We start from the raw sequence: 13,727 nt of genomic DNA on the forward strand, positions 1-13,727 counted from the left end.
AAATGAGTGAACCAAAAGTTATAGCGCCGGCTCTCCCACGTATTACGGATGTAAAATTTTTCCGATCGGATGAATAGTTTTGGAGGAAAACATTTTTCTGAATGCCAAAATAACCAAAAAAATTCAAAAATAAAAAAAAAACTTCGCGTTATTTGATTGCTCCCATTTTAAAGAGTCTAAACGCGGGTCCAGACTTCTACTTCTCTCTCAAGTCTGAAGTCGGTATCGGCAAATTTGGGACACTTATTATGTTTTTTAATATTGTACGGAATATCGCGAACACTCTGGTACAATATTTAAAAACCTTAAATACAAAAGTTTTAGCTGTCTATATGGGCTATATCGTCATGCAAAAGAAACTAACATCTAAAACACAGATTTCAATTTACTGCCAATTTCATCATCATCATTCATCATTTCATCATATTTCATAGCAATGTTCAAAAAACAGCCGAAAATCGCGAAAAAAAGATGGATGCCGGCGTCGGATCGAGGCCATTTCTTATGTATCGTGGAGGTTTAAAAAGGAGGCAAATTTCAATTTTGTAGGTCCAAGGGTTCGAAAGTTATTCAGGAAAAACCAAAATACGAGAACGGAGAACGGACAAAAAAAATTTTTTTTCGACGCTGATCATGTCTGCACCAATGACGACCCCATAGGTCCTACCGTTACCGAGATATAAAATTTTTATACGAGCGTAGATACTTTCGAAAAATCGAAAATCGAACAAGCGCGAAACAATATTTATTTATACTGCGTTGTTGAACATTTGTTTATCTAGATTATTTGGTTGTTCTGTTTATCAATTTTGAATTTTTATGTGTAAATAGTTCCATACAGCGTGCATTTATAAGTAAGTGGGTTTGTTTAATTTAATATTAATAATAATAATAATAATAATAATAATAATAATAAAAATAAATAATAATAATAATAACTCTTCTTTACTTCAAAGCATGATTACATTCAAATAGTGTCACTTACAGGGGTTGTCTTATCTGTCCTACACTATTTCTACGAGTAAATTAAAAAACGTTCTCTTTAAAATTTTTAAACCTCTAATTGTTTTTATGATGCTCGGCAAATTATAATAAAACCTAACACACTAATAACATGCACCCTTCTCACATAGAGTCAGTGGAAATTATTAATATTAATTAAGTTAATATATTAAGGCCGAACTATTATTTCTAAACAACTTTTATTAATTAAATTTTGCTCAATGTTTTGAAATAAGAGTACTTTTGTGCAATTTTCGTATTCTTTGCCCTACCTTGTATGCTCTTTTACTTGCAAATATTTCAAGTGCACCGTATATGATTATGAAACAAGCACCATATTTTGGGAATACATTTAACATTTTAGTTGTGCAGTTAGTTAAAAAAAAATATTTATGTATTTTTACTTTTAGCTTTTTGATTCTGCCGCTTCTTATTTCTCTCTCTTTCTTTTATGGATTATTCTTTTAGAAAATCTTAGAGAGGAAACATACACACACAGAAAATTTCTCAAGATTTACTAAAAGTTCTAAAGGAACCACTAAAGTTACATAATATGTGTAAATGTGCACTTCACAAAGACACGACAATTTTTGTTTATATTTTTATATATTTTATATATTGAGATATTTTTTCTTTTATAGATTAAATTACGTAATACGTTTTTATTTATTTTCTTATGTTACAAGATATAAACTCGTGAAAACTTTTGAAATTTAATATGGACGATGGTGCCAAGCCTACGGTTTAAACTAAAAAATACGTTTTTGTTTGGTTTTTGCAACGCCGCCAATAGCAAGATAGATGGGACCTTACTATGGAATCAAGCATACTTAAGCATACTCCGGTGTACCAAATGTTGTGAAAACAACTCACTAATGGTTGCGAACTTCCGCACCAAAAATGTAGAAATCGACTTCACTTTTCCATTTTTACTTCGTTTGCTCTAGGTTTTCAATTCTACTTTGCAAGGATTTGTGAAGATAATCAATGGACAATTCTTTTAATTCTAAGAAAGAAAGTATCTTCCTTACAAACTGTAACAGATCAAAATGTTAAATAACCACCGTTGTCCATTCTATTTTTTTTCAGTTAATTTTTCTAAATGGAATTCCAGTTTTTACAACTTTCAATTTTAAAAAAAAATCAGGAAATGTTCTCTTGGCTTTTGATGCCTAATTTAGATATCTGTTCATAATTCAAAATATTAAATTGCTAACGAATGTATTAAGATATATATTTAAAAAAACAATTTCCAACCGAATGTAATATATTTAAAAAACTTGGTCTTTTGAAGCGACAATAAAGTATTATTCGCGACTCGGTAAACAGTAAACGATGAAATCCATTTTATTGTACTTCACGGTATGGTAACGTGGTGATCCTTTGTAGATGTAATTTTAATTGGGTTTAATGCAACTAAATTATTTACCAAAACAAACAAAGATGCACGGCAAACACATGATCCTGTGCCTGAGGTTAGTAAAAAGATTGTTTATGTTATTTTGTTATACTTTTAGTTATAAATTAATTATTAATGAATTTAAAGCGTATTATACCTTTGATACAAGAGTAATTGGCGCCCTTAGAAATTTGATTAATTATCTGTAAGCAATTAAACAATAATAATAAGCTTAAAACTCCGAAACTTGTCTGAGTACCAATTGTTATTAACATGCTCCTTGAACTTAGGAATTTCTCATGGCTCGGAATAACACATAAATTAATAAGTACGTGACACATTGCGTGCGTTATAAATTCAAAGCTGTCCGATACTTTTTGATCTACGAGTATCGCCCAGTTATTAATTAGATAACGATTAAAAATTAAAAAAAACAATATGTAAATCACCTCCAATAAATCACTATTGCTGGTTAAATTTGAATTCGTTGGCGACGGGCCGATTGAATAAAGACGCGCATAGATTTTTTTCCAATTGAAAAAGCCCGACAGATGTTTCTGTGAAAATCGTCAGGTATAGCCAAGTATCGGGGCACGGCATTCACAATTGCCTATTATTATTAATAAAGTATTTAACGAAAGTGCCTTCTGCCACAAGTATTCTCTAGAAGCGAAAGTTATTATAGTCTATATCGTTTTTTGTATGTTATAAACGCTGCATATGCGTATACTTTGACTTGTATTTTCACCATTTCTTCCCCATGATACATAAAAAAAATTATCTAGCAGCTTAACTGAATATAGGGCTTGTTGAATGGAACGTAATTGGTGTTTGAAAGTTGATTATCCACTCGCTTAGTGATTGATCATCTTCCAAATCCTGTTCGCATTCTGTCTTGGTAATAAGTCCTGCATGACGATAGGAGTGTTGAATTGTTTCTGCTATCACCTCTTTCCAAAGCTTTACTAATAAAGTTGACTGCATCCAGCATATTAAGGGAAAATTTGTCTTCGGACTCGATCATTAAAATGCTTTTCAAGTATCGACTCTTAAGACTTTTTATTATGCTCTGGTCCCTCGGCTGTAATACACTTGTTGTTTTGGCTGGAAGAAATGCCAATTCAATATTCAGTAGATTTGGAATATAGGGACGTGCACGGCAGTTATTTAAAAGAAGTAATATTTTCCTCCCCTTTCATTCTGCATCCCATTTCCGTAACTCCTCTTCAAAAATTTGCAATGTCATCCATGCAGACTTGTTTGGCTTATAAGTGACCCTCAAAAATGCTTGATGTTCTTAAAACATCGTAGGTTAGTTGATTTTGCAATCACGACTAGCTTTCTTTTTTCCCTCCCACTCATATTGGCAGCTACTAACACTGTTATACGTCCTTTAGAAAGTTTTCCACACACACACACTTTTCGCTTCGAAATTTAAGAGTTTTATCTGGCGTCATCTTGTAAAAAATACCAGTTTCGTCAGCATTAAAAATGTCGTCAGCAGGGTACTCTCCAGCCAATCGTTAGTGACGTTTCTGTCGACATCACGGGCTTCGCCACTTATCTGTCCATAATTTATACCATGTCTCTGTTGGAACTTCACTAACCATCCATCCGAAGCGTTGAAATGCAACATTGTCCGATCCAAATTTTCAAATTTTGGCTTTCTTCGTTTTTTACTAGAACTGCCTGCCGTTACAGCCAGAATGATTTTTTCTTAGCACTTCGTATGGGCGTCCCACATCACTTTTCTTTTCTCCCCGTTCTATCTCCCGAACTAAAGCAACTTTCTACATTCCTCACTTTGTTACCTGATGAGCCCTTTTTTCTTTCGGTATGGAGAGTGAGAAATTCGTTATACAGAGTGGATTAATACATTGCTTTGTATGCAGACCCAATAGTACAATAAATTTTGTTCGTAATACAGAGTTTTACGTTATACAGAGTTCCTCTATATGGAGTTTTCGCATAATATTTTTGAATTTTGAAAAGGTGTATTTTGGGAATTCATTTTGATGTTTGACCGTTAAGGGTTAAATGTCTCATTTTAATCCTGAGACCATAAGTCAATTCAGAGAGAGAGAGTCAATACTTCTTTCCATTTCTTTTTTCTGCTCCGAGATTGCGAATAGATTATTAATTTTTATGTATTATCTGGCGAAATGTGCGATAATTAAAGACGAATTTTATTCCAATTTTTAACCAGGACCAATGGCCAGAGGCGACTGGTGCATATGTAAACAGTCTAACTAAAATATTTATATTACATAAATTTTATTATTTTCACGCGTCTCAATATTTACTGTAACGGCTACAAGACCGTCAACATATAAAATCACATAAACAATTTTTAATGTATCGCCCCTTTGTAGAATATAAATAAACCGATCAACAGAGGAATTTCTATAACCTTCTTCTGTTTGAGCTCTTTCAAACTATCCGAACCAACATCTGGCTACTTGTTTTAAACCATACACAAGATCTATTTAAGCCAGACCTGATTCCTTGAACAATATAATTTTTTTTCATTTAGTTTACCAGTTAAAAAACATATTTTTAACATCCTTGAGCTGTATTTATAATAATCTTGATTTGCAAAAACTGTTATGAATCTAAAAATTTAAATCGTAGGTATTCGTGAAAAAGTTTCGTTGTGGTCAAAAATCTATTTATTTATAGTCATCATTTTTCCGAAAAAATACGCATTTACGACTCTTAGACCTTTCGACCAAGGTCCATGTCTTATTTAGTAACAGAGAACTAATTTCATTCCTTATAACAGCCTAACAACACTGTTTTTCATTTCTTGCCAACATTTTCAAATACTACATAACATCAGAATCCAAAATGAATGTAATTTTCTTCGAAGTATTGTTGACGTTCAAGCATAAATACAAAACTTTGGTTTTGGCTAGGTTCTAGCTAGATAGATTGAACAGTTCTCTCTCTATCTGAGGTTTCTTGTCTCTTTGGCACTTGTGTGTCTACTTTCATTTATCAGCTGTACTTCGTAGTCGAGTAGCCGTATTGTGACGAAGGCCAAACTTAAATTATCCTCTGATAGGGTTTTTGAAGGCAGTTATACGAGATCTGATTGACTGCTGACCTAGTCGAAATCCCACGCTTTTTATTTTAAGTTACTACAATTCATCAATCTATAGTCCTTGTTTTTGAAGCGGTAATTCCAGATTTTGCATATAATATGCTAAAATTTCGGAAAGATCCTTAGGTAAACCTAAGTCTCTTACTAAGTCATTAGGTTCTGCTTGTGAGAATGGCTGTGGTTGCTGAGAAACACTTTATATATCACCAACATTACTAAGGGTACTTTCATCTACTTCAGGTTCAGAAAAACTGGTGGTCTTTTGTCATAAACTGGTTGAATTCTCAGGTTTGGATAAACAATGTTTTTGATTGATGTGACGCGATGTGATTTGTTGCCTCTCTCCATATCTAGGTAATCCAAAAGGTAGGGATCGCCTGGTTCTAATATCTGGCACCTAAGGTTGACGATGTTGCTAAGCCTACAGTTCTTTTTCTTTGAGGTCGAAACTTGCTATTATAAATTAAAAGAATACGAATTGGTTTGGTTGTTGCGATGGCGACAATTTAGAAATTAAATAAAAACGAAACTTTTCCATTTATAGTGAGAAAGATTGTATGTATATTGTCTATTCAACTATTGAATCAAGCATACTTAAACATATTCCGGTGTACCAAATGTTGTGAACACAACTCTCTAGTTGTTGCAAAATCCGGCTCGAAGGACCAAAAATGTAGAAATCGATATCACTTTACCATCTTTACTTCGTGTGCCCTCGGTATTCCAAAAGGTAAGGATCGCCTGGTTATTATTATTATATTCTCTTAATTTATGCAAAATGTACGTCAGTGGTAATTAAGAAATGAAGAGTACAGGGGAAAAAAGATGAGAGTTCATTTTTTGCCCAAATAAGACTACAGTTATTTCGACTATAGAATACTATCCACCTATAAGAAATGGCTAGAAAGATGACAGTACAAAGATACACAGAATTTAAAATGTATAGTAGTGGGCAAAAAAGATGAAGGTACCAGATGATGTGCCCAAAAAAGATGACAGTTTATAGGAAATGCAGTTCAGTCCCTAGTTTACCGAGTTGTTTTTATTGACGTTGAAGTTTATTGGTGTAATTATTGATTATTCTTTTTTTTAAGTTTTGTGGTGTATTTCTTGTTGTTGTTGGCTGAGCAACAAAAAACAAGGAAAAGAAAATCCTATGGACGAATACAGGATGTAACTAAAAAGTTACGCTTAAGTAGTCATCAAGTTGGACAAGACTGCGAATGTTCAACAATTAAATGTTTCCAAAATCTCACTGCAGCCAATTTAAGCGCGATCGTGTCTAAGTTTAATCAACTACAAAGTTATAGTTAGTGGTTTAATAACGTGCAAACCTGTAATACGCCATCGTCGCAGGTATTCTCAAGATGAAGCTGATTTTCATTCATTTTCGTATACTTATAAGGTGAGATTGTTAGAAAACAATGAACTTTGTGAAATCCCAGTGTGCTATAAAGCTTTTTTAGCATTACCTGGCCTAACTGCAAAAAGGCTGCAAACTATACAAAGTAGATTGAAACCAAAGGGTTCAGCACCGTTAGATATGCGTGGAAAGCACTCTTCCAAACCTAACCGACTTTCTAGAGAAGCAAGAGATTCGGTCATGGAATACATTAGATGTTTTAAGAGTAGAAAGTCTCACTATGGCTTGGCTAAAACAACAAAGGTTTATTTACCTACTGAGCTCGATATTAAGAAAATGTACTCTACGTACAAAGAAAAATATCCTGATAAATTAGTTTCTTATGAAAATTATAAAGAAATATTCAACACCAAATTTAATATTGCTACCGACGGTGGGATATCTGTAGTACATGCGATGAGTTGAAAGCAAAAATGGAGGACATTGAAAAAAAAATTAATCAAAGTGCAGATGATCACAATGCACTGCAGTTACACACAGAGCTGCGAAGCTTGCAAGTAAAAAGTATTTATGATGGAAAATTGATCCCCCAAACGATTTTTTCTAATTTTGATTTTAACAGCATTTTTTTTTATAATGAAAATTTTAAGCGCTTTTAATTAAACAATGGATTAAAAATCACCCGTAAGTGGGCTTTCACACCAAAGTAGCATGCGACGTGCGACTTGCTGCCAGGAAGCACATGGCAACTTGCGTCTTCATAATTTACTTTCATACCAAAGTCGTTTACTGCTACTTCATTTGTCATTAACTCTCTGTTTAAGTTCCGTTGATAAATGATAAAATAGTTGCCAAAATGTCGGAAGAAGACAATATTGCATTGATTGCTGCTGTAATTGCAAGGAGGAAGAGGAAGAAAAAAAGAAAAGTGTGGATTCATCTGTATTTAAAAGATAATGCTGATATACATAGCCCATTTATTGTATCGCAGCAGCTACAAGTTCATCCTCAAAAATTTCAAAACTTCTACAGGATGGAAAAGGAAAGGCCATTTTTAAAATGATTTAAAATAACGAACTTACCTGTAGAAACGTATTTCCCGGCAACTTGGTTCCACGCTTTATCTTGTTCACTTCTGTTGCTATACGCCTTTAAAGTGTGATCACACAGACATGGGTAGATCTCGATAGTCTGAAGAAAGTCTATATTAAATTGTTCATCGTCTGGTAAACATTTTTTGCTAAGTATCACGAAAAAAACAAACAGAAATTTGGTCGCGAAGTCAAAACAATGTCTGCGCGGCTTGGAAGCAAGTCGCAAAGTATCAAAATTATAGGACTCGTTTTATATTCGAGTCGCACGCTGCATGTTGCGAAGTCGCATTTTTGCGACGATTTTTCGGTGTGAAACTATCAATATATTTGTATAGGTTTTAAGACAAGTAGCATGCTTCCTGCTTCCTGACAGCAAGTCGCATGTCGCATGCTACTTTGGTGTGAAAGCCCACTAAGAGATAAATTTATGAAATTTTCCGCAACTATGGTCAAATGTCTATACTTTGAGAATATATTAACCACTTAAAATTATTTGCTTATTTTCGTATTGTTAACTAACTTTTAAGTTAACAAATGAAAATTTAACTGATTCCTTGGTAAAAAATATCATGTTTTTTTTACCGGTCACATGTTTTACACATTTAAGTTTAAGATTCCGGAAGAAATTTTCACTGCTCGTCATTAGTTTAAACAAAATGAATTTATCTTCGACAGCGCGCCGGGCGCCGAGCACTGTGAAAGCACCGAGCTGGCAACACTTCAGCTTTTATTTTTTTAATTTATTTTTAATAATTATTTCATGCTTTGCGTATAAACTTATGACGCGAATAGACAGGAATGATTTCTAAAATGATTTTGTTATTTACTAGGATACGCGAAAAACAAATGAAAATCGTAACGGTTTTTCTTTTGTTAACTAAAGATGGAGTGTTGACTAGTAAATTTAAAAATAATAATTTACTAAATTTCCTAGAAAAAATAAATATAGACCATAACAGTTTTAAAAATTTAAAGTTGATTAGTTTTTTCTAAATTTGCGATGCTTGGTAAAAATAATAAAAAAAATTAATAGTATTCTTTATAACATTGTTAAAAAAATAAAATTTTATTAATAATAATTATAATAAAATAACATAAATAATAAAATTTGTTTTATAATAATATTTTCTATTATTATTTTAAATTATCACTGATAAAACCTTCAATGCAGTTCGAGACGCTCGGCAGCGGGGTGCTTCCACAGTGCTCGGCGCCCTGCGCGTTGTCATAAATAAATTGATTTTGTTTAAACCAATGACGAGCAGTGAAATTTTCTTCCGAAATCTTAAACTTAAATGTGTAAAGCATGTGACCGATAAAAAAAACATGATTTTTTTTACCAAGAAATCAGTTAAATTTTCATTTGTTAACTTAAAAGTTAGTTAACAATACGAAAATAAACAAATAATTTTAAGTCGTTAATATATTCTTATTTTCTTATTTCTTATATTCGCGTTTGACCATAAATTTATCTCTTACGGTTGATTTTTAATCCATTTTTTAATTAAAAGCGCTTAAAATTTTCATTATAAAAAAAATGTTAAAATCAAAATTTTAAAAAATCGTTTGGGGGATCAATTTTCCATCATAAGTATTTATAAAAAATATATTTAGATTAAATTTTTATGATCAAGTGGTAAATGGGGGGTCCAATTGATCTGGTCTTACTCGAATGTTACATCGAATGACACGTATTATCATAGACAACTTTCATTCTATATGTTCAACATACATGTCCTTTCGACCTCTACAGCTGTTTTCTATACTAATACTGAAGTTTCGTGAAAAAGGGAGCTGATGATGTTTTTTCACTGCTATTGGATTACATTTTTAACTATCTGGATTACAATATTACAATATTTTGTGATTTATGCTGTGGACAAAATTATTATATTGTTCATTTTGTTAAAAGACTTGTGTGTTAGTATTAGTATAGTGAAACAGAAGACGTTGAATAATGGAATGCAGTTTTAAGGGATTCCAGAACAAAACCAAGCCCTTTTGAAGTTATTTCTTGTGAAGATAAGTCCATTTTTAAGAGTTGGACCAAATTTCTAGCGGATACCTATATGCCCAAGCGTCCTTCAAGACCGGTCAAACCGAAAATCACCCTCTTATGGGAAAGTTATAATGGTCGAGAGCTTGTCACAAAACAAAAAAGAAAAAGACTTTCGCTACCTGAAAAGTGTTTTTTGCTTCCAACTTTAGCTTATAATGGGCCAATTTCTGTATCTAAAGCTAAATTTCAAGACCTACAGCATCTAAAAAGAATCTGTTCTTAAAAAGCGCAGGATTTTTTTACCACCTTGATAAGATGACAATAATAGATTATGGACCTTCATCTTTATTGCCAAGTTCTTTTTGTGTTGGAATCAAAGTTTCTTTTTTATACTTTTGCATTGACAATTTATATATTTTTTATAATATTCTGTCAAAACGTATTTTTGCTTACCATGTTCTAGAGAAGTCTTCCTAAATAAAAAACACATTTACTCGGAATTAAGTTTTTTTGAACCCTCATCTTTTTTCCCCTGTACTCTTCAAATGTTGCGTGATAGAAACAAAAAAAAACATTATTTTCCTATTAGCTCATTCCCTATAACCTGAAAAAATGTGACAAATAACAAATCACAAAATCTTTGTTGGCCAACGAGTCCGTTACAATTTGAAACTTAAAAATTTACCTCGTACGGCAGAAAAATCCGTATTTTGTTCATCCATGTCACTTCGACTTCGCCGAACAATCCCCTTTCGAGACAAAACATGGCGGGACGCGGCAGACGCGATTTGTTTTCAAATTTTGAATGTAGAGGCAACGAAACGCTCAACGGGAGCGGCGACGGCCAAAACAAAACGCGTTTACCGAACAAACGACCGTATTTCGACAAACCGTTTTGTCGCTCTGCCTCCCGAACACTTTCTATGCCGTGTACGGCCTAGTAATCGTGCGCTGTGGTAACAACAATCGTAGCACCGACAAACGAAACCGGAACATTTGTTGCAAATTGTTATGGCCGCCTTTACGTAACACGAGATGGTTTACGTCCATTATCAGAAACGATAATAATCGGACCGAGAGAGTCTCGAATTTTGTCCCGTTCACCCCGAAATTGTATATTCTCGGGACACCCTGTATAATATATATTCGAACCATATAGATACTAGACTTATAGAGGGCCCTGCCTGTGCTAATAGCGCAGGAACAATATGCGCATGCGCGAGATTTGAAATTTCGTTTTTAACCAATGGCAGCTCTAATTGCAAATTCTGACGTTCGACCCATACCAACATGGCCGCTGGCAGGTCGTCAATGTTTGAATGCTGCATTTTTACGGCATATTTTCTCAAAATATGTCAAAATCCTATTAAATTTTCAAACAAAAAATCAATTAAGGTGTGAAAAGCGTTGTTAAAAAAATTAGCGACAAGTGCATGGTTAATATTATGCTATTACGATATTATATAGCATACGGATCGGCGTCTTTAATATAATTGGATGAAACCTGGTTCGCTACCCCGGAAAAGGGTTGGGTTGACTCAACTGATGAGTGTGAAAAAACGCGCCATCAAAAAGAGGTAAAAGAATAACTATTTTGCATGCCGGCTCTAAAGATATTTGGATTCCAAATGGACTTTCTCTGTCTGCGAAAAACATTAAAAATTCTTCTCTGGATTACCATGAAGACACCACCGTTGATTTATTTGAAGATTATACCAAAAAGCCAATTAATTGAGGTTCTACAAAGCTTGAAATTACAAAAGGAATACGTCTGTGATAATTGTGCAAAAAATCTAGGGCATACAGTTTTAAGGCCTTGAGACCTTACCACTGTATATTTAATCCCATTGAACATAGATAGATAGAACATATAGATAGTGATACTGATATATTATGTGAATAATTTTAAGTAATTTAAGTAGGTATTAAAAATAATTTGTAGTTTTATTTTAGATTTAAACATAAATAAACAAAAATTGTTTAGTATCTTTCCTAACAAAACCCCAAATAATTAAATTCTAAGCAAAGTACGGACCTGTTCGGCCATATTTTATTCTTACAGCTTGCCAGGGTCTTTCCTTAATTCGTATCAGTTAGTCACTTTCTTATATCTATGAACAGACTTTAAATATTGGATTAAATTGTGATTTTTGTTACAACTCTCACCGATCTCCCCTAGTTGCCATTCAGTACGAAAAAGTTGCGTTCAGTGTATAGAAGAAGGAGACGCCAAATTTGAACATTTACCTTTAAATATTTAAATATTGCAACATAGGTAATTAATGTAAAAGTTTAAATTTTAATATTGAATTAAAAACCCAAAAATAAAAAAAATATATGAAAATATTAAATGGTTCTTAGGTTTCTTATTTCTCACTTAAATTATTTTAAATTGGCTTTCTCTTTTTGATTGTTCCGTTGTTTAGTAAATTTTCTTATAGGTTTCTGTGTGACATTTGAACATATTATGCACGGCCTACTACTACATAAACAAAAAATGCCCTCTAGAAAACTTACTTTGTTAGCAGTCTTTTCGAGGATAAGGTAGGAGTCGGTGGCTGCGGCTGGAGATCCGCAGAGTGGACTCCTTGGAAGTCCTTCGTCATCTTCGCTCGTATCTCCCCTCCCCCTTCGTAACCGAAGCCTAGAGCTAAGCTCCGTCTGGAACGAACAAAGAAAAATCGTTACGCAATAAATTTTCATCGAAATAACTTCTTTTATAACTTTCTTTTTGTTGCTCTTGCAATATTTTTTTATTATTTCTCATTACTTTGCTTTTATTAATATACGAACAACGTTCAAAAACCTTGTTTATTTAAAAAACGATTAAAAATATTTTTGTAATCCAAAACATTTTATAGTCTAGACGAATTTTTTTTGAATAAATGTTTTCTTGACATGTCCCTTGTACTTATCATGTATTTTAGCTATTCTTATGCAATTTTGTAGTTTTTGGGAAAATATATATTATTATTTCCATTATCGTCTGAATGTAACATTGCTATTGCTAAATTATTAATTGTATTATAAATTTTTCTTCTAGTCGCAAATATTTTGTCACTGTAAGATTTTTACTTTTTGCACTTTGCTGTGCAAGTATCAATGTTTGTAGCTATGAATAAAAACTTTTATTACGAATTTTCGTTGTTTCGTTCAAATAGATCTCTGGTACTTTTTACAAAACTTCTGGATTCCTCCTGCATCGGTTTTTGTTGAGTCGAACGTTTCGCCAATCGTCGTATTGGCTTCTTCAGGACTTGACTGAAGTGACTCTGTACCTGGTTATATATTGTTTGAGGGAGGCGGAGCTAAATGAGGGGCATAAACACCGTTTCGAATGACGGATTCCCATATTGGTGACAGATAAAGACCTGAGCCTCGGTTAAGATTGTTAGGTTGCCTATAGATGTCTATAGACTCTCGCATTTCTCATTGGTAGAAGATTCGATTACATGCAAGAAGTTTAGTTTTATCGAATAAAATTTTATGTCCGGTGATAAGTTTATTTGTCTTAGTTTTAAGGCTCTTTCATGTTCTTTGAGCCTTGTTGATATTTTTCGTCCGGTCTCTCCAATGTTTTCTTTGTCGCATATGCATAGAATGCTGTAAATTCCTGACATCTCAAATGGAATTTTGTTTTTGATGGACCGAAGATGTTGAGAAAATTTTGGATAAGTGGTAAATCTGGTTTTGATGTTATATTTCTTTAGAACTTTTGATATGTGGTCAGTAATGTTGTGAATGTAAGGAAGGATAACAATGGGAAG

The 13,727-nt window shown here is 33.1% G+C and overlaps 1 protein-coding gene across 9 annotated transcripts in view; it reads right to left on the minus strand.

The window, feature by feature from the left end:
• Nucleotides 1–13,727, minus strand: part of LOC132704331 (uncharacterized) — a 116,032-nt gene that overhangs the window by 27,352 nt on the left and 74,953 nt on the right. For 8 of the 9 annotated variants that reach the window (XM_060674261.1, XM_060674265.1, XM_060674260.1 and 5 more), the window contains one exon: nt 12,478–12,621. In XM_060674261.1, the coding sequence (XP_060530244.1) occupies nt 12,478–12,621 (144 nt within the window). Of the gene's footprint in view, nt 1–10,645; nt 10,868–12,477; nt 12,622–13,727 lie in introns of those variants that run through there. The other variant, XM_060674268.1, reaches the window with a different exon arrangement.

The sequence above is a fragment of the Cylas formicarius genome, unplaced genomic scaffold (genome assembly GCF_029955315.1).
Source record: "Cylas formicarius isolate icCylForm1 unplaced genomic scaffold, icCylForm1.1 PGA_scaffold_7__23_contigs__length_41026272, whole genome shotgun sequence".
NCBI classification, from domain to species: Eukaryota; Metazoa; Arthropoda; class Insecta; order Coleoptera; family Brentidae; genus Cylas; species Cylas formicarius.